Source organism: Oryx dammah, unplaced genomic scaffold (genome assembly GCF_014754425.2).
Source record: "Oryx dammah isolate SB20612 unplaced genomic scaffold, SCBI_Odam_1.1 HiC_scaffold_23, whole genome shotgun sequence".
Classification (NCBI taxonomy): domain Eukaryota; kingdom Metazoa; phylum Chordata; class Mammalia; order Artiodactyla; family Bovidae; genus Oryx; species Oryx dammah.
Window position 1 is genome coordinate 57,750,470 of NW_024070207.1, and position 21,317 is coordinate 57,771,786.

Consider the following 21,317-nt stretch of genomic DNA (forward strand, 5'->3'; position numbering starts at 1 on the left):
TGTGTGCTGTGGGTGTGTGTGGGTGTGGTGTGTGTGCTGTGTGTGTGTGTGTGCGCTGTGTGTGTGTGTGCACTGTGTGTGGGTGTGTGGTGTTTGTGGCATGTGGTGTGTGCTGTGTGTGGTACGTAAGGTCGGGTGGACCTCCATCCTAATGTCCCCCTACTGGTGCTGCCAGAGTCCAGCCAGGAGGAGGAGGCCTGGCCTGGGCTGTACCCGGGCCTGTTTGGGAGAGGCCGTTTTGGTCTCTAACCTCACAGGTCAACAGGGAACACGGACAAACAGGAAGACAGAGCCAACATCAGCCTGGAGTCAGGCTCTGCGCAGTGCGGTGCGCAGGCCACTTCCTGGGGCTGGGCTGGGCCAGCCTGGACTGAGGGAGGCCGGGCCTGTGGCACGAGAGGGCTGGCGAGGGGGGGAAATGATGGGCTGGAGGGGAGAGGGTTCTGGAGGCTGAGGAAGCACAAGGAGGGGAAGATGGGATGTGGGGTACAGAGACAGACAGGTAGCTGGGAGGTGGTAGGGGGAGTCCGGGCTCCCATAGAACCTCAGGGGAGGGAGCTGGCAGGACCTCACTCCACCGCCTTCCCACCCCTCATCTCCGGCCCTCATCTCCGGGAGGCTTAATTGAGGACGGGAGGGGCCTTCACTGGCTGGGGACAAGCCCTCCCTCTGCCTAGTAGGAGCCTCGGGCGCTTCGCCCAGGCCCGGAAGAGGGGCCAGAGGAGCCTGTCCTGGCAAAGGGGAGTCAGGCTTTGCCACGAGAAAGCTGTGTGGCGCTGAGCCAGTGCATCTCTGGTCACAGCTACCCCACTTTGAAAATAAGACACAGTGAACTCAGGGATGGCCCAGAGCTCTGCAGACCCGACATTGTCATAAGGCGGTGTGTGGGGGTGGTATTGGGGGGTAGCCAGGCCCAGCTCAGAAGGGCTTGGGCCTTCTCAGGGGCAGCCTGGGGCCCCAGGGACTGACCTGGGATGGCTCGGGCGGGCCGGGAAGGGAAGCAGAGGAGGCCAGGAGCCTACTTCCCGGTACCAGAGGCCAGGAGGCTCGTGGAGGTGGGGGAGGAAGTCCCCTCCTGAGCTGGTCACTCCCAGAGGACTGGCTGGGGCGGGGCCGCCCATGGAAAGCTGATCTGAGCTCTGGGGCCACCTTTACGCCTGCTGCCGCCTAGCTGCCCAGGAGCCCGGGAGTCCAGCCAGGTAAGGGGGATGTAGCGGCCCTCCTACCCTGCCCCCAGCCCTCCAACAGTTCCCTCTCTGGGCCTCTGTCAGGGCAGGAGGTTGGGGGGGTCTGTATGTCTGCCTCGCTTCTCATGGGCTGCTTGGATGGGTCTTAAGCTGGGTTTGTCCATCTGTCTGATGACCCCTGGCGCCATCTTCCCCCGCCCGGTCGTGGGCGCCAAGGTCTGCATCTGTCTCAGTGGCCAGACCTCACCAACGTCAATTAGGCTAAGACGTACCCCCCAGGACCCCGGCCATGGGAATGAACACACACACACACACACACACACACACAGTCACACAAACAGTCTCGCACACACACACAGTGTCTCTCTCACACACACACGAGTCACATACACAGTCTCACAGACACATACACAGAGTCACACGCACAGGCCCCCACCCCACCACCCCGGCCAAGGCTCTAAGGACCCCTATCCAGAGACTCTGGGCAGCACGGCTGGCCCCTTGGGTGGGAGGCTGAGCTCACAACATCGTCTCCTCCAGGCGCTCAGGATTCCTGCACGCCCTGCCATGTTCATGGCATCCACCACCTCAGGTAAGCTTCCCGTCCCTCGGCATCCCCAACTCGGCCTGCCTCCCTCATTGGAAAGAGCCGGCCCTCTGGTTCACCTGGGCCTGGGACTGCCCTTTCCTCCCCACCACATGCAGTGTGAGGCAGTGTGTGGGGGGTGCGGTGTTGGACGACATGTGTTGTGCTGGAAGGCCAGGAGCCAGGAAGGAGGAGGCTGGAGGGAAACAGAGGGCCCAGGTTGACAGCGGCCTGGTGCCTGCGCAGAATAGACTCACTGACTTGGCCCTCTGCCCCCACCTCTGTCCAGCTGTGCCCCGGCACCTCTCTCAACCTACCCCAGCAGGCAACGGCAGCGAAGGGGAGCTGTGGACTGCCCGGGACCCACTGCTAGCCCAGGCAGAGCTGGCCCTGCTCTCCACTGTCTTCGTGGCTGTGGCCCTGAGCAATGGCCTGGTTTTGGGGGCCCTGGTGCGGCGGGGCCGGCGGGGCCGCTGGGCACCCATGCACGTCTTCATCGGCCACCTGTGCCTGGCTGACCTGGCCGTAGCTCTGTTCCAAGTGCTGCCCCAGCTGGCCTGGGACGCCACTGACCGCTTCCGTGGGCCCGATGCCCTGTGCCGGGCAGTCAAGTACCTGCAGATGGTGGGCATGTATGCCTCCTCCTACATGATCCTGGCCATGACACTGGACCGCCACCGTGCCATCTGCCGCCCCATGCTGGCACACCGCCACGCAGGTGGCACTCACTGGAACCGGCCAGTGCTGCTGGCCTGGGCCTTCTCGCTGCTCCTCAGCCTGCCCCAGCTCTTCATCTTTGCCCAGCGTGATGTGGATGGCAGCGGGGTCCTTGACTGCTGGGCCCGCTTTGCTGAGCCCTGGGGCCTCCGTGCCTACGTCACCTGGATTGCTCTGATGGTGTTTGTGGCTCCTGCCCTGGGTATCGCTGCCTGTCAGGTGCTCATCTTCCGGGAGATTCATGCCAGCCTGGGGCCAGGGCCGGTGCCGAGGGCTGGCAGGCCCCATCGAGGGTGCCGGCCGGGCGGCCCGGCTGAGGGAGCCCGGGTGTCAGCAGCCGTGGCCAAGACCGTGAGGATGACGCTGGTGATCGTCATAGTGTACGTGCTGTGCTGGGCGCCCTTCTTCCTTGTGCAGCTGTGGGCCGCGTGGGACCCGGAGGCACCGCGGGAAGGTGTGTGGCAGTGGCTGGGGCTGTGGGGGCCCACCCAATCTTGGTACATATGCACCTTCACCCCCCTCCACCCCCCAAGCCAGCCAGCGTGGCCTTTGATCCCAGGTGCGCCGACCTCGAGGCCCCCTCAGCCTCAGCCCTGATTCCCGCCCCACACAGGGCCTCCCTTCGTGTTGCTCATGCTTCTGGCCAGCCTCAACAGCTGTACCAACCCCTGGATCTACGCCTCCTTCAGCAGCAGCGTCTCCTCCGAGCTGCGAAGCCTGCTCTGCTGCACCTGGAGGCGCGCCTCGCCCAGCCCAGGGCCCCAAGAGGAGTCATGTGCCACAGCCAGCTCCTTTCTGGCCAAGGACACCCCCTCCTGAGAAATCGGGGCAGCAGCAGGGGTGGGGGTGCTGCTTTCCTTCTAGAGGCTCCACAGAACTCAGCTGACCACCTACAAACTGGCTCCACAGGGGCCTGGCCGAGACATGCAGCCAGCCAGTGGAGGTCCCAGGGACCCAGGGGGCAGGAAAAGGAGGTTGGGCCAGGGGCCATCCTTGCCCCCCCGCCATCTTGTCCCCCTTGGCCCTCCCTTCTGACCTTGCCCTCATAAAAACTCTGGCTCATTTTCCACCTGGTGAGTCTCTTCGGATACTGGGGTACTGGAGAAATGAACACATTTTCAATAGGTTTCCCATATTTTTCTATATTTGCTTCTTTTTGTCCCCCTTCTCTACAAGGATGGTATTTTTAAAAATTCATGCATGTTTAATTGCATTAAATGTGGGGGAAGCACAGAGAGATTCTCAGGCCCCTCCTGCACCCACAGACACGTGCATGGATCTGGAACCTACCACACAGGAGATAGGACTTCCAAGATGCAGGTCCCCAAGCCACACAGCCCTGTGCCAAGAAGCCCCAGAAGCTGGCCTCGAGTGCTGGGGGTGCCAAGAGGCTGGGCCTGTACCCACCTTCCAACTACCCTCTCCCCTCCCAGTCAGACAGAGAACTGGCTTGCATCTGGGAGTCAATGCACAGGATTTTATGAATGGTTGCCAATGCCTGTCAACCCCCACCAGGCTGGCGCCCTCAGCTGAGCAAAGGCACCCGCCACCTACTGGCTGCCAAGGGTGACAACCAGCCACGAGCCCTCACACCCAGGGCCAGGAGGGGCCTGCCCCCTGCCTCCCTCAGCGGGGGCCTCCCAGAGGGGCCCAAGCCAGAGCAGGGAAGGCAGGGGTAAGCTGGAGCGGCCACTTCCTCCTCTCTGCAGAGGGTCACGAGCAGGTATGCTGGATAGGGCCAGGGAGAAGCAAAGGGTTGGGGGCGCCTGGCCGGTTTTGCCCTGGGCTGGGGCAGGGCCTGCAAAGGATGAGGGGGCCCTTCAGTGGGACTTGAAGGGTGAGTCTAGGCCCTGGGGATGGGAGGTCGAGGGTGAGGCTGGGGCACCAGGGCCCCGCAAGAAGCCTTTGTTCTTGCCCAGGCGCCCACAGCCTGGAGGTTTCGGGCTGCGAGGCCCGGGGCTTGGGGAGTTGTTGGCATCCGGTCCGAGGCCCTGACGGAGGGCGGTCTTCCCCAAGAGCTCCTTAAACACAGAGTCCATGGTCTGTGCCACAGCCTGGCGGAGAGGAGAGAAAGGCAGGATGTTGGCACAAGTGGGCCCCACCTGCCCAGTCGGTCCCCTGCCCCCAGGACAGTGACCTGACCCAGGAGTCAGGCCCGCTGATCCCCTGAACTCTGCCCGCTGAAACAAAGTCCTCAGCCACTGCCTCTGTGGACTGCGGTGATTAGCTCAGCCTTCAAATGGGAGCTCCTCCAGCTGGGCCCTGGGTACCCATCTTCTTCCCACTCTCTCCCTGGCAGAGATCACAGCCACCACCTCCTGGCTTGGGGGGCCCCAGTGGGCCCCAATGTCCCAGGCCAGGGCTCCCCCACAGCCCACCTGGCCCAGTCTACTGGCCACCTGCCCTGGGGTCTCATGGATGCCCTGCCCCCACCCTTGGCCCATGCTCCCCCAGCTACCACACATGTGTGTCCCCAGTCACCCCTCTGTCCCTGGTGCCCAGGCCTGGTCGCCAGGCCACACCTGGAACATGGCAGGCTCTCTTACTCTCTGTCCCCAGGCTCACATTGTCCCCAGGCTTGCATTGTCCCCCAGGGCTTCTGGCAGTGCCCACCAGGAGCCTACAGAGGGGTGCGCTGGGGCCAGTGGGCACAGCAGGCAGCTGGGTCTCCCCAGGCTGCACCCCATGCCAGGGCCCCATCTGGCACCTGCTCTCTGCCCCCCTGTAAGAACCATGACCCCACCGGGCTCCCAAGTTCACCACTTCCCTCAGCCGCTTTTCCATCTGCCCCTTTCATCTTCTCTGGCTCACAAAGCACCTGCCATGTTACCACCTGTCACCTAGCCTGGCTCTAGATGCCAGCCTTGAAGCCTGTCCCATGTGCCGATTCCCACTCAGGAACCAAACATGAGGCCTAAATGTGTGACTGCTCTCCCCCAGGTCTCCCACTACCTTGCCTCCAGGCCGGTCCCTCCCCACCAAGCTCACCCCCTTACCGGCCTGCCTGGCTCGTAAGGGGAAGCAGAGAACCTACCTCCAGGGAGGTGCACCCCTCTTGCAACGTGACCATTCCCAGCGCTCACCTTATCCACCTCCACGTGTCGTTCCGGGGATGCTGGGACCATGCAGGGCCGTCGGTACCCGGAGTGACTCCCGGGGATACCAAGAGGGATCTCGGGTGGGGTGCACGGCTCTGGCCTGCAGGGCACAGACAGGGAGCCTAGACGGGGCCCTGGGGAGGCCCCGTGCTCCCAGGCAGGGGCTTCTCGCAGCCCAGTGCACGGGAAAGGGAAAGAAACAGCAAAACTGGTCCTTAGCCATCCTGCCTCCAGCCTGGGGTGGGCAAGCAAGGCCCAGAAAGGGTCTTCCCCGCTTCTGCTCACCTCTGGACAAACTCCACCATGGGGAGCCCCTCTGAGCTGCTCAGCAGGTCCCCGGTGGCCAGCAGCCCCTGGCCCGCCATGAGCTTCTCCACTCTGGAGATGGAAAGACAAGACACTTGGAATGCTCACTCTGGGTTTGGGGTCTACAGGGCAGAGGGCATGGTGCGGGCCAGCAGTGATCAGCAAGGCACAGCCTGGGCCCACGGAACCTGGGACTCAGCATGTGGGAAGGGCTGGAAGCCTGGGGGTGGACGGGGGGCTGGAAGGAGAGCCTCCAAACTCACCCCGCAGGTAGAGTGATGTACTTGTGGGGGATGAGCCCCCGCACCCCTGCGTGCTCGCCCCGCCACCAGTCGTCCGAGGCCCGCTCGTGCAGCCGCAAGATGTCCCCACGCTGGAAGGTCAGCTCCTGGGCTGTGCGGCCTGTGTAGGCAAAGCAAGCCACGGCCTCCACGACACCCTCCAGGTCTGGGGAGAAGAGATGCAAGTGAGGTGGGGTTGGGGGGGTGGCGTGGATGCCCTGGCCAGGGACCCCATGGGGCTGTCCTTCCCCACCCTCACCCTCCTCCTGGGCTGAGGTCCCCGGCTCCAGCTCCAACTCGTTGTCCCCCGTTGGTCCCTCCAACTGGGCATCCCTGTAGTCCAGAGAAGAGCGAGGTGGCTGAGCATCCTCAGGGTGCCCCCTGCAGCCAGCCTCTCTCTCCTGGTGGCGCCAAGAGCCTACCCCAAGCAGCTGGCAGAAGGCGGTGCCATGCACTTCTCATAGATGGGGCCAGGCAGCTGGGCCGGGGCCGGGAAGACCCGTGCAGGCTGGATGATGAGGGTCTGCACCAGCTGGTTGACACGGCCTTGCAAAGCCACTGGGTCCTGCCCAGCAGGGACGGGCAGCAGCGTCGGCCCAAAGCACACAGCCAGGTTGTAGGGGTCCATCATGTTCTCGTCACTGTACTGGGCCAGGCTGGGGGTACAGACAGGTCATAGGCACAGAGTTCCCGGCTCGGCATCCCCGTGCCCCAACCTGGGCTGCCCCCGAGCTCTCCCCTGACCCCTAGAAGCACTCACTGGTTGAGGAAGGTGAAGAGGTACCGCAAGACCACCAGCACGGGTCCAGGCAGCCGGGCCAGGAGGCCAGCCACGTGCTCCACCCGCTCAGCCACGGCCTCCAGCTCTGCAGACAAGGCCATCACCCCAGGGAGAAGCCGTGAGCCCGGGCAAGGTAGCCACTAGAGAGTGGGGAGCCCCCCACCCCCACCCCACCCCCAGGCTCCTGGCTCACCTGCAGAAGCCAGCAGCTCTCCAAACAGGTCTGGTGGGAATATGGGGGGCTGCAAGCTCCGGAAGTAGAGTTTCAGCACGCCCGCCACCGAGTCCAGGTCATGGGCAGTGCAGCCTTCCACCAGTGGGTCCTCTCCTGGAAGGGGGCGAGGAGAGAGGCCCGTGACACTGGCTCTCCTAGCCTCCCCACCCCCCACCCCACCTCACCAGTCCCCACCTCTCTCAAAAGCATCACGGATCTCCGAGATCTGAGGCTGGGCGCCCGACACCCGAAAGATGCCCTCATGCTGCAGGCCTGTGGGAGGATGAAAGCTGGTGGGCACCAAGCCTCCTCCCCACCCCAGCCCCTCCAATCTTGCAGGGGGCGGGGACAGGCCAGGGGTGGGAGGGCCCAGATCTCACTCACCATTGAGGTTAATGAAGCGGACACAGCTCTCCACCACCAGGGGCACGGGCTGGCCTGAGCTCTGCGGACAAGGACAGAGTGCCCTCCATGGTGGATATGGCGCGGCCCACCTTGTCACTCACTTGTTTTCATTTTGTCTTAATGCATTCTGTGGTCGGCAACAAGGCTAGGGAGATGTACGCCCGGTGCAGGCTGGGGGGGCGGGGTGTCTGATCCCTGGTGCCATGCCTGACATTTTATCTGTTTCCTGCTACAGAGTGGAAATGCCACCCAACTCTCTCTGCTGACCTCGAATCAAGCAACATCATGAACCTCGGGTTTATTCACTTAAATAACCTGTTGATTCTTCTGAACGGTGAGAGACTGAATCACATCGCTGCAAACAATAGTGTCATTTCTCCTTTTCTGATCTCTGGTGCTTTCCTGACTTCCCTCTCTAGCAAGCATCCCAGAAGTGGGGCCTGCAGGTACTCATGCTCCTGGTAAGTCCTCAGTTCGTGGTAACTCATTCAGGTTCACAGGGGCCCCAGGGCTGGAGGCATGGCTGAAGCAGGAAGGGGCCTGCACTCGGTTGAAGGGTAAGGCAAGTACCTGGATAAACTTCTCCATGTCTCCCCCGAAGAGTTTCTGGTTATACTGGGAGCTGGGGCGGGGGGTGCGGCTCTTCTGGAGTTTTCTCTGTGTGTACTGGGTCCTGTCGTGGTGAACAGGAGCTGCCTCTGAGGGGAGCAGGCCTGGACACTAGGCTGCCTGGACCCCCCAGCCCAGCCCAACTGGACGCTGGGGCTCGCAAGTTATTCCAGAACCCTCTGGGCAAAATAAGTAGGAAACTAAGGCCACAGAGGAACAAGCAGAGGGGACCCATGAACAAGCATGGGTCCTCAGGACAAACTGGTCCCTCTCAAAGGACTCACCAAGTCACCTCCCGGTCTTCCTTGTCACCTGGGAAGGAGAAAGGGTTGGTGTGCCTCTTGGGCCAGGAGGTTTCTCAGCGCACGGCAGAGGAACGGGGCAGCCTACAGGTGAGGGCAGCCGCAGGACAAAGAGCAGGATGGGGGCCGGGACCCTGGCTGGCTTCCTTCCTGTGTGCCCAGCACCCTCTCTGGCCAGGGAGAGGCCGCAGAAGGAGAGCCATACCATGGCTGGGCTGCTCCCGGCCCTGGGGGTGGTGAAGCAGAGGGCTCACCTCGCTGGATGGCGTCCTGCAGTTTCTCATGCTTAGCCTGCAGCTTGGCAAGGATACTCCGTCCACTCAGGTACTCCTGGAGTTTCTGCCAAACCCCCGGAAGAGCCCAAGGCTTTAGTCCTAGCCCCAGCCCTCCCTGGCCCCCCCCCCCCACCCCCCCTCTTGGTCCAGCACCACCTCCCCACCGTGATGTAGAAGGTCTCGGTCTCCTGCTGCTGGCCCCGCCGCCGGCCAGCCTGCCGAGCCCCCGGGTCCGAGCTGGTGGACTTGAGGGACTCGGTGGACAGGCTGGCCTGGAAGGAGTCGAGCATGTCACTGTCTTCCGACGCTACCACCTCCAGCAGGGCCTGCACTGTGGCCTTCAGTGTCTTATTCACCTTGGGAGGGGATGGCACCCGGGCAGAAAGAAATGGGGGAGAGACGAAGAACAGGGAGATCGAGTCAGAAGGAAGGGGAAAGGGAGATCATGGCCATCCAGCTCCATGTGTCCAGGTCCCTGTCCCCACACCTGGGCCAGGCCATCCTGTACCTCCTCTGTCTCAATGGTCTGGCGATCCAGGCGGCTCTGGATATTCTGGGCTCTGGGCAGAATCTCATCCCGCAGCTCCATCTCAACCCGAATCTCAGCAACCTGCAGGGTGCAGCATTGGGTAGGGGGGCAGTTAGGGCCGCACCTGAGACACCGGGGTGGGCTGTGCAGCAGGCTCAGAGGTTTCTGGGGCTGATTTTCACTGCCTCGGGGGCTACTGCAGAGGGTCACCAGCCTTGACACCCGGTCCAGCCAGATCTGAAGGATGGACCCCTTCCGAGAGGAAGGCAGTGTACACTCATGAGCACTGAGACTTATGCATGGATGTCTTTGCAGCGCTGCTCATAATAGCCCAAAGGTGGAAGCACCCCAAGTGTCCAGCAGCTGATGGGTGGATAAGCAAAGGGTGGTGTCTCCATAGAGTAGAATATTATTCAGCAGTAAAAAGGGAGGAAATTCTCATACATGTTTCAACACGGGTGAACCCTGAGGACATTATACTCAGTGAAATAAGCCTTTTGTAAAAAAAAAAAAAAAAGGACAAATAGTATAAGATTCTACTTATATGAGGTGTCTAGAGCAGTCACGGAGAAGGCAATGGCACCCCACTCCAGTACTCTTGCCTGGAAAATCCCATGGATGGTGGAGCCTGGTAGGTTGCAGTCCATGGGGTCGCTAAGAGTCAGACACAACTGAGCAACTTCACTCTGACTTTTCACTTCCATGCATTGGAGAAGGAAACGGGAACCCACTCCAGTATTCTTGCCTAGAGAATCCCAGGGATGGGGGAGCCTGGTGGGCTGCCGTCTATGGTGTCACACAGAGTCGGACACAACTGAAGCGACTTAGCAGCAGCAGCAGCAGCAGAGCAGTCAAGTCATAGAGACAGAAAATCAGATGGTGGGGGCCCCGGGCTAGGGGAGGGTGAATGGGGAGTTAAAATGTCTAACAGGGACAGAGTTTCCATTGGGGAAGATGGAAAATGTTGGGGGGATGGCTGGTGGGGATGGCTGCCCAACCATGTGAAGGTCCAAATGGTAAGTCCCATGTATGTTTGCCCACAATTATAAAATTTCTATCCAGGCTCTAGGAAACGCTGACGTGAGAAGACCCACCCCCCTCAAGCCCACATAATGGGCAGATCACGAGAAACTGCCTCTTTTGAAAGGATAAATCAGAGACTAGTCCTGATGAGCAGGCACAGCAGCCACCACCATCTGTACCTCAGCATGAACCTGTCAGACATAAGGAACGCCACAGAGCATCAGCATCACACAAAGCCACTCTCTGGCCATGGTGGCTAAAGATAAAAACAAGATCACATCATCAGCACGTCCGAGCACGGACCAAAACAAGAACTTTGTCCAAGCCACAAAAATTACCAAACCTCCCGCTGCATTTCCCTCCTCGCTAATGACTGCTGTAGCCTCTTTCTACTCACTTTCGCCCCATTTTCTTGAGAAGATTTATTAAGACACAGAATCAGAGTCACCCCTGCCTCCTGACAGCATCCAAGTGACAGCGAGCCCCTCCCCCAAGTCCTTGAAGTTCTTTCCAGCAGCTGAGACACCTCCAGTTCCCCATGCTGAAGGCGAGCATCACAAAACATTCCAAGTCCCTACCCAGCCACCATGTGGGGAAAACCACTGTTGACAAGCTCTTCTCACACACACCAAATACCTAATCTATCTCTCAGTGCCTCCTCGGGAATAGGAACTGACAGCCAAGAACTGGCAGCAATTTGAGGGACAGCTCTAAAGTAGAAGATATAGGGACTCTCATGGTGGTCCAGTGATTAAGACTTTGCCTTCCAATGCACAGGATGCAGGTTCGATCCCTGGTCAGGGGGCTAAGATCCCACATGCCTCAAGGCCAACAAACAAAATACAAAACAAGCAATACTCTAACAAATTCCATAAAGACTTTAAAAATGGTCCAAAAAAAATCTAAAAAAATTAAATGGAAGACAGAGATCAATGCAAGAAAACAGAAAAAATGTAGGGGACATGGGAATATCAAGAAAAATGATAAACATTTCAGAAAAATTTGAGAATATACTGTATCCATGAAACAAGAACAAAGAGCTATTTTAAATAAGAACATGTAAAACAAACCAAAACTGTTTTAAAAAACTTATGAAAGTAAATTTTTAAGAAAAATTAAAAAGGGGTGGGCAGAGATAAGTCAAAAAGATCTCTAACAGAACAGAATTAAAAGGCATAGTGATGGGACTTCCCTGGTGGCCCAGTGGTTAAGAATCTGCCTTCCAACACAGAGGATTTGGGTTCAATCCCTGGTCTGGGAACTGAGATCTCACATGCATGCTATGCACCGCAGTGCTGAGTCCTCGAGCTCTGGAATCCACATGCCACAAGTAGAGAAAGCTCTTTCATGCCACAACTAAAGACATGCAGCCAAATAAAGATTTTAAATATACCTAAATAGTATTAATAAACATAAAAGTTGTAGTGGTGAGAAATAGGAAAGATAAAAGATAACGAAATTAGACAACCCATGAGGTTCAATATCCAATTACAAGAATTCTTGAAAGCAAGCAGAAAGAAAATTAAGGGACGGAAATTACCAAAGGAACAATATGAGCTCAAAACCTTAAGACTTAAGTTTCTGTACCGACAAAGCCCATGGGTGGCCCAGCACCATGAAGGCAAAAGGATCCCCAAGGCATATCATTATAAAATTGTACATGAGGGAAAGGGACTATCCTAAAAGCTTCAACGAGAAAAATTACAGGTGACAGACAACAGTGTAGAAATCTGAATGGCGGCTGAACCTCTCACCCACAATACTACTGAAAGCTTGGAGGGATACTTTGAACATTCCAAAAAGAAAACGCTTTTCAACCTTGACTTCTACACCCAGGTAAACTACCAACCAATTTCAAGAACAGAATACAGGCATTTTTTTTCAGACAGTCTAAGTCAGGAAAGTAGGGGGGAAGATGTCCATGAAAACAAGGTTATAAACCAAAACAGAGGGAGACACGCGATCTGGGATGCAGAGGGTCTAACGCAGGGATGCTCAGGACAATGGGGAAAGAAAGGTCCTGGACTGTGCCGGCCTAGAAGTCAATCAAGGCCTACAAGCTGGGACTGCATGGCTCCACAGCAGGGCTCTGAAGAGAAAAGACTGCCTGGTGTGGTGGAGATAAACGGTGGTGATGTGGGGTGGAGCCCTAATCGTCCATGGAAGGGGATTGTAGGGCCTCTGGCAAGCTGCAAAGCACAAGCAGCACCTGATGCATGGTCTGCAGCAGCAGCTAGAAGACTGGGAAGTGGCTGCATCTGGGGAGTGGGAATCAGGAAGAGGAAGGGTGGGTCAGAGAAGGGCGGTGTGCCCTTGAACGCCTTGAGTAACGTTTGACTTTATCAGATATGACTTCGGTCAAAATACAAATGAAATAAGCTAAAAAAAGAAAAAGGTCAGTGGAACCCCAGTCCATGCACAATCCAGTGTAATCCCAGTCCATGCTCATGAGGATAAACTGGTAAAGGAGAGTACAGCTCAGAAATGCATAAAAAAGTACCCTAGTGAGGAATTCCCTAGAGGTCCACTGCAGGGGGCACAGGTTCTATTCCTGGTTAGGGAATTAGTGTCCCCCATGCCACACGGTGCAGCCAAAAAAGAAGATGCCTAGTTATATGCTAGTGTTTGCATGGTTTCTTTCCCTCCCAAGTTTGCACTGTGAAATGTCTAAAGCACACAAAACCACCAAAAGAACAGTATACGGGCAGCTGTCTACCACCACCAAGCCGGCCTCAAAATTGCTGCCATGCTGGCTATATTTGCTCTTGTGGGGGATGCTGTGTTCACTAGTTGTACTGCATAAGTGGGTTGGGGAGGTCTGCTTGCTTCAGTTCAAGTGTAGAAACTCCCCATTTGCCTTGAGGCCACTGCACTAGGGTCTGAGAAGTAAGTGGCATTCAAGAGGTTTGAGGTCTCGGCAAAGGGAATGAAATCCATTCCACTCAGCTGCCATCACAGTGAAGATAAGAACACAAAGAGCCATTTTCCTGAAGGCTGGGCAGAGACCCTCACCTCATCCCCCTCGTGGGGCTGGTAGTCAAAACGCAGCGGGGGACAGAAGGCGATGGCGTGCACCTCCAGCACCTTGGCCTTGTCACCTACGGGATCCAGGGCATCCACGGCCTCCTCCAGGCTGCCCAGGCCCTGCATCTGGGAGGCTTGGATGCGGCTCTCTGCAGCCGTGTAGCTCCGGAGCACTTGGCCCAGGGCCAGGTGGAATCCTGTGTCACAACACTGGGGGACGAGCGAGGACACAGCTTGGGAGGGCTCGGGGCGCAGGCACCTGGAGCCCCCCGGATCCCTCCCCACACCCCGCACTCACATCCATCAGGTCCATGACGTCTCGCAGGTAGTAGTTGCTGACGGCGGCGTTGACGCTGGCCAGGCTTAGCAGGTACTCATTGCGAGCCTTTGTGCACTTGAGTTTGTGCTCCAAGAACTTGGCGTGACGCTGCTCAGGATCACATGAGCCCCCGGGTCATCCACATGGCCGAATACCCCAACCCTGCCTCCCGTGTACCCACCACCCTCGACACATACTCCCCACCCCTCCCTTCCCCATTTGGACAGCTCTCTCATTATCCCACTGGGCCCCTCAAACTATGTAGCCCAGAAGTTGAAAGGTTCTTCATTCCTAAACCCTGCCAGCCTCCACTTCCCCATCCTTCCTTCAGGGACCACCTAGAACACGCGTCCTCCCCACTGATAACTCAGCCCCCCATCCAACGTGTCCCCTCACTCCTCTGAGATCTCCCAGCACTGTATGAGGTGAGGATGGGTGGGAGGCAGGAACCCCAGTCTTGGGATCACTCTTTTGCCAGCTGGGTTTGCAGGTAGGGGAGCATGTGGGCTGTCCCAGACCTAGAGACCGTTCTTCTGCCCCCTGTGTCTACCAACTGAGCCCAGGGAGCCTCCCTGCACCTCCCCGTCGCCACCAGAGCCAGCCCTGCTTTCCTGATCCACACACCACCTCCCTGCAGGGCCCAGTGAGGGTCGAGGACATGAAAGGACAAAGGCCAGGAGCCAGAGCCTTTGGACACAGACAGGTTCCCCCCAGGCCCACCTTCTCCACCAGCCGCCCTCCCTTCTTGATGGAGCCCTTGCGGAGGGGCCCGGACTCGGTGCTGGTGGTGGTGGCAGTGGCGCTTCGGCCTGCCCGCTTCTCCTCCTGCCGCTCTGCTTCACGGAGTTTGGCCTCAGCACTCAGGCTCTCCGTGTGGTAGACCTGATAGGTCTTCTTGGCCTGCAGGGAGGCCCGAGGCTAGGCAGCCCTGCTCAAGGCCATGGCCACAGTCAGCCCGCCCCATCCTCCTCCCAGCCCGTCTGGGACTTGGGCCTTGAGCACTTGACCCAAGCACTCAGCACCCGGGGCAGGGAGAAAGGGCCCAGCTTGCGATCCCCGAAACCCAGGTCTCTCCCAGGCACCTGATCCTCCTCCCTGAGCCTGGCCCCGGGAGAGGTGAGGTAACGGCCTCCCTGTAATCGCAGGCTCTTACCATCTGAAGCTCTGACACCACCTCCAAGAGCTCCTCTTGCAGCTGTTGCTCCAGATCCTTACTCTGGGGAGGAGGCGAGCTGAGTGCCACCTTGCCCCAGGGCAACACCCACATCCATCCCGCCAGCCCTCAGCTTAGCACTCCAGGCTCCCACTGGCTCCCCCTGGCCTCCAGGGCCTTCCCGTCCTTGACACTTGGGCTTTGAGCACCCACGGGCTGCCCTCGCTGGATCCTGGGGTCTGCCCGCCTCCCGGGCCCAGGGCAGGGGTCTTGCCTTCTTGACCAGGCGCCCCACATCCTCGGCAATGAAGCTCAGGCGCTGGGCCAGGGGCCCTCCCAGCACCTCGCTGAGGGCCGTGCTCTCCCGGCTTTGCTGCCGAGTCTGCTGCAACAACACAGCCCAGCAGTGCAAGGGCGACAGCAGGGATGGCTCCTTCCTGGGGGCGGGGGGGGGGGTGGAGATGGGGGCTCAGACCAAACGGGAGCGGGCGTCGGGCCTCCCCTCCCCCCACCTTGGCCATCCCAGCTGCCCGGCCCCAGGACCCACCGGAAGCTCTGGTGCTCCCGACTGCTGCCCCCGAGGCGGCCTCCGCGGCCGGAGAAGCGCTCCACCAGCTTGTCAAGGCCCCGGGAGTACTCGAGCTCAACCTCAGCGCGGCGCCGCATGAACTCAGCCAGCTCCTGCAGCAGCTCCCGCCGCAGCTCACCCTGCAGCTCCAGGCAGCGCAGTTGCTCGCCCAGCTGCCAGCGCATCTCTGCAGGGTGGGAGAGCAGCTTAGGCCGGGGCTGCGGGCCCCCTGAGTCTGGGGAGGTGATGCTGGCCCCAGGGGGAGAGGAGCCAGTTCCGGGCTCGGCAGTCCAGCTGGGCTCCGGGCGGGCCTGAGGAAATGGACCTCCGAGCGGAAGATAAGGGGAACCAGCCAGGTGGGCCAGGGCCTGAGGAACAGAAAGGCCATTCCTGGGACCATGGGCCAGGGCCGAGACGGAGTGAGGCCCATCCTTGCCAGGCACCAGTCATGTGGCCTTCCCATGATTCCCTGCTTCCCGGAAAGCCCCCAGTGGCTTCCCCTGCCACTTCTGGCCGCTGGGGTGCCCAGGACTACAGGCAGGGCAGCCTCCTCGATAAACTCAGGGACGCACGGGGCTGCACAGGGCTGGGGCGGCTATGGTATTCTTGCCAAACTTGCCGTGAACTTGCGGCCTTGGGAGCTGGAAACCCGGCCCTCAGCCCCCAGGAGAAAGGGCGGCCTCACTGCAAGGGCCAGGCCGGCCGGTGGGGGCTGACCAGTGACAGAACCGAGGCAACAGGGCTGATTTCTGTTCCCAGTACCAACTCCCAATGACCCAACTCCAGGGCACCCCAACACCACCTCTCAGCAGAGAGCCACACCCAGGGTCCCCACACTGCTGGCTTGTGACATCTTATCGCTGGCTTGATTTGGCAATGCTGCTTTCCCCACAGAGACCCAAAGCAAAGAACCACCTCAATGAGAATGACAAGCTTGAGTAAGCCACTGGCAAGCCCTGGGCATCCCAGGGAGAGAAGCCCTGTATCTTGGCTTCTGGCAAGTGGGTCAGCCCTGTACTAACAGCTGTCCAGATGCCGGGGGTGGGGAGGGGGCATTAACTGATGTCTTCATTCAGCAGAATATTGATTATACACCTAGTGGGTGTAGACTCAGAGACACACTTCCTGCCCTCCTGGAGCTGGGATAGGAACAGTGTGGGTGGGGGGAACAGCGGGGGAACAAGGGGCAACAACGCAGAGCAGGAGGTGGCAGCAGGGAGGGGTTCTTTTAGAGGAAGGTGGTTAAGAACAAGCAGCTTTGGAACACAGAGCTGAAGGAAGTGACAGAGGGGCCGTGGAGACATCCAGGGGAAGAATGTTCAGGCAGATGGCACTGTGAAGGGTGTTGCAGGCAGCATGGCTGAAGAGAGCCGAGCCAGTGGAGGGCAGCAGGGGGAAGACGGCAAGGGAGAGGGCAGCCACAGCAGTGGAGCCAAAGGGTCCTGCTTTGCTCTCAGGGCCCACTTGGGCCCTCAGAGCCTGGGCAGGGGTCAGGTGACAAAGGAAAAGTGCCCAGCCCCAGTGGCCACTACTGCACCCATCTAGGCAATAGAAAATTGGGGGTTTCAACCAGGAGCCAGAATGAGAGGAGGCAGGAAGTGGCAGGACCCAGGGTGGCTGTGGGTAAGGACTCAGTACTGGTACACTTGGGACTTCTGTCCCATCAGTGCCATCCCAGGGGGGTCTGTGGGGCCTGCGGCAGTCTCCATGGGTCCTGCCTGCCCAGCACTCCCGTCTCCTCCTCTCATTTCCCATTGGAGAAGGTCCCTTTCCTACTCTCAGCCCCTGGGTCTGTCTCCCTGGCTCCAGGCACCCCAGCTGTGGCCCCTTCACCCCCCTCCACTGCTGGGACTAGGTCAGTGATAGGCCCTGGGGCCACCAAGCCCATGCTTTCACTGCAAACACTGAATGGGAGCACTCTCTTTCCACAGAAGAGTCAAGCTGGGTTAATGGAAGCCCGGGTGGGCGGGACTGCTTCCTGATGGTGAAACCGACGCCATCTCCTTACACTGTCTGAGGCCTGGCCCCAGGGGCTGACTCAACTCCATGGGCCGGCTAGAGTGGGCTCTCAGCCACTTGCGATCAGGAGACTATTCACTGAATCACGGTAACATTTTTTCAGATAAAAGTCAATTTCATTTCATTCCAAGAAAGAGCTGAGGTGTCCTGGCTTGCCTCGCTGTCCACTGGCATCTGCTCGCCCTCCTGGAACAAAGTTCCCTGGGAACCTATCATAAGTGAGTAGTGCTCGATGGGCCAGCACACCAAAATGTTCATTTCTTCTTCAGTGCAACCAAGCCTTGGCTGAGATCCAGCAGACCTGGTATCAAGCAGACGTGAGTTGGCAGGGTCTGAGCACAGCTGGCACCTACCTAAATCCCCAGGCTCTAGGCCGCAGCAGCATCCAGCTCTCAGATCTTAGCTGAGGTGTACTCATCAGGGAACCCTTCCCAACCTCCCCATAAACTAGATCTGGCCCTCTTCCCATGCCCTTTTTGGACATCTGCGCTTTTCCTTTACAGTGGTTTTCATCATAATTGAAACAAGTTGTGTGATAAGTTGTTTACTATATGTCTCCTCCACTGTGAGCCGTATGAGAGCAAGGATGACTTCTCGTGTGCTCCTCGCTGTATCTTCAGGGCCTGGCAGAGAACCGATGTGTACAAAACATCTGTCAAAAGGATGGAATCCATGTCTGCTTGCATTGCAGAGCCGGGACTGGGCCCCAACAACACTTCCTGTGAGCGAGGCATTCAGTCTCACTTCTGCTGACAAGCAAAGCAGAAAAGACAGCCTCCCAAACCATGACTGTGCTGACCTTTCAGAATTTCGGGTGTTGAGATACTGATCCTCTTTTTGTAGCATAGTAGGAAGTTTCTTTGGCGGGGGCTGGAGGGCGGAGGAGATGGGAAACAGAAGCTCAAGTCATTAGACGCCCACAGCAGGTGACGAACATCTAAAGACAGCCTTGCTCAAAGCCCAATCTTTTTGGTGTGAATGAACTGACACATATCTGCCGACTGAACGGTTTCCAAAGTTCTTCAGCCTCATGATGTTTGGGGGATACAGGCTGGGATCGCTCTCTCCATCTGAGGGATGATGCAGCAAGGCCTGGAGAGCTGGCTCACCATGCACAGTCACATCAAGCTGGGTCTGACAGCAGCCCACCTTTACCAGATGGTAAGGACTCGTGCACACTTTAGTGCAAATTGCTTGCATCGCAGAATTACATTGGACTCTCCACCTCTGGACTGGAAGGACATTCGAGGTTCATTTTCTTACACCTCCTAGGACCTATGGTGCTGTGTGACCATGAGCACACTCTGAGCTGCGTCTCCTTCATCAGTAAAATCGAGTGATTGAGACACCAGGAAACTGCTGGTGCTTGGATGTGGCTTTCTTCCCTTTGCAAGAGCCACCACACCCTGAATAAGACCCGGAGACAAGCTGTTGACTAAGAGTTTGCAAGGCTTATTTGCATGCGACTTGCACAGAGTGTTTATCAGAACCCAAAGAGGTCTGCTCTGCAGTCCACCATTCGCTGTGCCAGCTGGACCCAGAGTGGCCTTCAATTCGGAACCACCTCAGGGCCCAAAAAAGGGCAACCAGGACTGGGCTATAGGACTGGAGTGGTCTTAGGGTAAAACCAACACTAATCCACCCACTGAAGCCCCCAGACCCCCTTACCCAGACCCCTTCAGCAAAGTCAAGGTGTTCCACTTTCTGGTGGCTAGAATGCCACTTTTTGAGGGAAACCAGGTGCCCCCCTTTCCTCCTCGGGCTCCTGAGGGGCAGGGAGAACCTAGGAGAGCAGAGCTACTAGGACAGGAATGGAGGGAAGGAGGAAGGAAACAGGACCAGTGGCGGTTGAGGCCAAAGGGGCGTGAGGAGGCGGGCAGGGGGCTCAGGTTCCCTCCCTCAGCCCGCTCCGGAGGTTGCTGGGGGTGGGCCTCGAGCCCCGGGCCAGCAGCCAGCACATTGCAAGCTCTCCCACGACCTTTGGGGTCTCCGGGGGGGAAAAGGGCCAGGAGTGCCCAGTGCCCTCTCACCTTTGACCTGCGCCTCATAGTCAGCCTGCGGCCCTCGCTCTCGGCGTAGCTTCCCATGAGTGGCCATGGCTGCCGGGCGGCCGCACTGTTGAGCCCGGCTGCTCCCACGCGGCCGCGAGCGGGCCAGGCGCGGGGACCTGCAGGCCGGCAGCCAGCACCCTGCGCCGGCCCCGCCCTGCCCCGTCCCGCCCCCAACGCGGCTCCTGGGGCGGGGCGCCCCGGGCCTGGCACTGCCCACGAGGGTCTCGGGCCGGTATGGTTCTCACTGTGGCTGGACCTTGCCATCCCCCCCCACCCTGGGCACATGGGGCACGCCCCCAGGCAGCCTTGTGCCCCAGGTTTGGCTGCCAAGCAGCCAGGGTCGCTGTGAGAGCCTCAAGGTGCCCGACAAACTGGCACCCTCTGGCTGCCACTCCCTCCCAAACTCCAGAGGGCTTTGTGGTCCCCGTTGCCAGACTGCACCCCTCACATCGTGGCCATCAGCCATCTATGCCAGTGTGCAGCAACACCATAGCTGCTCCTGACGGCCAGGCTCCCCTGGGTCAGCTGCCTTGCCCAGACCTCCAGGACATCCGATGGGGCCCACCCTTCCCAACATTAGGAGAGCCAGGGGGAAGGAAGATCAGCAGGGGAGACCAGAACCTGCCCTTGGTCCCTCCAGGCCGCATGGTGGGGTGGAGGCAGGGACAGAGGGCAGGGCTAGGCTAAGGTTCCCCTTCTGTTCAGCCCCATAGAGAGGAACCAGCCTTGTTTCCCCATAGGTGGTTACCACTTCCTGCTACCGGAAGACACTCTTCTGTCTCCTTTCCCCTGCACCTCACACCTGCTCTGTCTTAAGCCTGGGGGGCTGGGGAGTGGTAGCCCTCTTCTTGCACCCTTAGAACAGGGCCTTACTGAGCCCGGGGGGCAGCTTGCAGCTTCTCTTATCTAGGGATGCTTCACATCTCTCTAGCAACTCAAAGTCAGAGGGCAACAGTTTTTCTCTGGTATACATACTAAGGCAGGATGCAGTTAGCAGGTAGACAAGGCAGAGTAGACAACCGTGTTAGAGAAATCCCTGGGGTACCCAGATGGTGACAAGGGTGGCAAAGGTATTTAAGCTTTGGGGTGGTGCCCAGGGAAGGGGAGCCTGTGGGCACTTGTGCAAGGGGTCCAGGCATGTGTTTGCATGGAAGTCAAAGTCAGGCTCTGTGCAAATGTGGGCACATGTGACCCTGACCTGCAGCTCTGCAAGGGAGAGGACTTTGCACAGGTACTTCCTGGCTTTCAACTGTGCACAGTTCTCTTGCCCAGAAGGGGAAAACATACCTTCTCAGCTCCCTGCCCCCCACCCCCCGTGTCTAGGCCCTTCTCTAAGGTGCAGTGTGTGTACCGGGGACTGGGGCTTTTGGACCTGGGAGCTGGATGGAACACATCTTGCCCCTTTCCCTCTGAGCCCTGACTGGTCCCCCAAAGTCCTCCCCCATTCAGCAGAGCCAGGCACAGGGCTCAAGCCCACAAGAAACAGCTGCTGAACTGGCCTCAGCCCCTACTCTCCTTCTGTCCTTTTGCTTTATCACTCCAGAAATACCCACGTGATGCCCCATTCAGCCACTGGTGTAAAACTTTTGAGTCACTCATTTCAGTTCAGTCGCTCAGTCGTGTCCAACTCTGTTAACCCAATAATCGCAGCACGCCAGCCCTCCCTGTCCATCACCAACTCCCAGAGTTCACCCAAACTCATGTGCACCGAGTCATTGATGCCATCCAGCCATCTCATCCTCTGTCGTCCCCTTCTCCTCCTGCCCCCAATCCCTCCCAGCATCAGGGTCTTTTCCGATGAGTCAACTCTTTGCATCAGATGGCCAAAGTATTGGAGTTTCAGCCTCAGCATCAGTCCTTCCAATGAACA

General features: G+C 58.6%; 2 protein-coding genes across 3 annotated transcripts; one reads left to right on the forward strand and one right to left on the reverse strand.

The window, feature by feature from the left end:
* Positions 1–45: 45 nt before the first annotated feature.
* On the forward strand, positions 46–3,559 carry AVPR2 (arginine vasopressin receptor 2). Of its 2 annotated transcripts, none has more exons than XM_040265531.1 (4): positions 46–1,199; positions 1,728–1,779; positions 2,063–2,944; positions 3,104–3,559. In XM_040265531.1, the coding sequence occupies exons 2-4, from the start codon at positions 1,755–1,757 to the stop codon at positions 3,307–3,309; spliced, it is 1,113 nt and encodes a 370-aa protein (XP_040121465.1). In that variant the 5' UTR covers positions 46–1,199; positions 1,728–1,754; the 3' UTR covers positions 3,310–3,559. The 2 variants fall into 2 exon arrangements, with proteins under 2 accessions (XP_040121465.1, XP_040121466.1); XM_040265532.1 differs by having other exon boundaries at positions 2,096–2,944.
* Positions 3,560–3,673: 114 nt separating this feature from the next.
* Positions 3,674–19,571, reverse strand: ARHGAP4 (Rho GTPase activating protein 4). The gene is made up of 22 exons (XM_040265479.1): positions 19,427–19,571; positions 15,357–15,564; positions 15,084–15,246; positions 14,810–14,872; positions 14,377–14,556; positions 13,636–13,764; positions 13,326–13,547; positions 9,270–9,371; positions 8,926–9,117; positions 8,741–8,825; positions 8,469–8,496; positions 8,146–8,248; positions 7,555–7,615; positions 7,366–7,443; positions 7,150–7,284; positions 6,936–7,041; positions 6,598–6,831; positions 6,435–6,508; positions 6,158–6,341; positions 5,874–5,966; positions 5,574–5,688; positions 3,674–4,544 (listed from the first exon to the last, which is right to left on the reverse strand). The coding sequence occupies exons 1-22, from the start codon at positions 19,491–19,493 to the stop codon at positions 4,311–4,313; spliced, it is 2,856 nt and encodes a 951-aa protein (XP_040121413.1). The 5' UTR covers positions 19,494–19,571; the 3' UTR covers positions 3,674–4,310.
* Positions 19,572–21,317: the final 1,746 nt, after the last annotated feature.

Excerpts from the sequence above, each read along its gene's own strand:
- ARHGAP4 (XM_040265479.1), bottom strand. The coding sequence starts at position 19,493 with ATGGCCACTCATGGGAAGCTACGCCGAGAGCGAGGGCCGCAGGCTGAC. Across the intron at positions 9,118-9,269 it reads AGACCATTGAGACAGAGGAG|GTGAATAAGACACTGAAGGC; the intron begins GTACAGGATGGC and ends TCCCCTCCCAAG. Across the intron at positions 8,249-8,468 it reads GAAGACCGGGAGGTGACTTG|GACCCAGTACACACAGAGAA; the intron begins GTGAGTCCTTTG and ends TCACCACGACAG.
- AVPR2 (XM_040265531.1), top strand. The coding sequence starts at position 1,755 with ATGTTCATGGCATCCACCACCTCAG. Across the intron at positions 1,780-2,062 it reads CATGGCATCCACCACCTCAG|CTGTGCCCCGGCACCTCTCT; the intron begins GTAAGCTTCCCG and ends ACCTCTGTCCAG. Across the intron at positions 2,945-3,103 it reads CCCGGAGGCACCGCGGGAAG|GGCCTCCCTTCGTGTTGCTC; the intron begins GTGTGTGGCAGT and ends CGCCCCACACAG.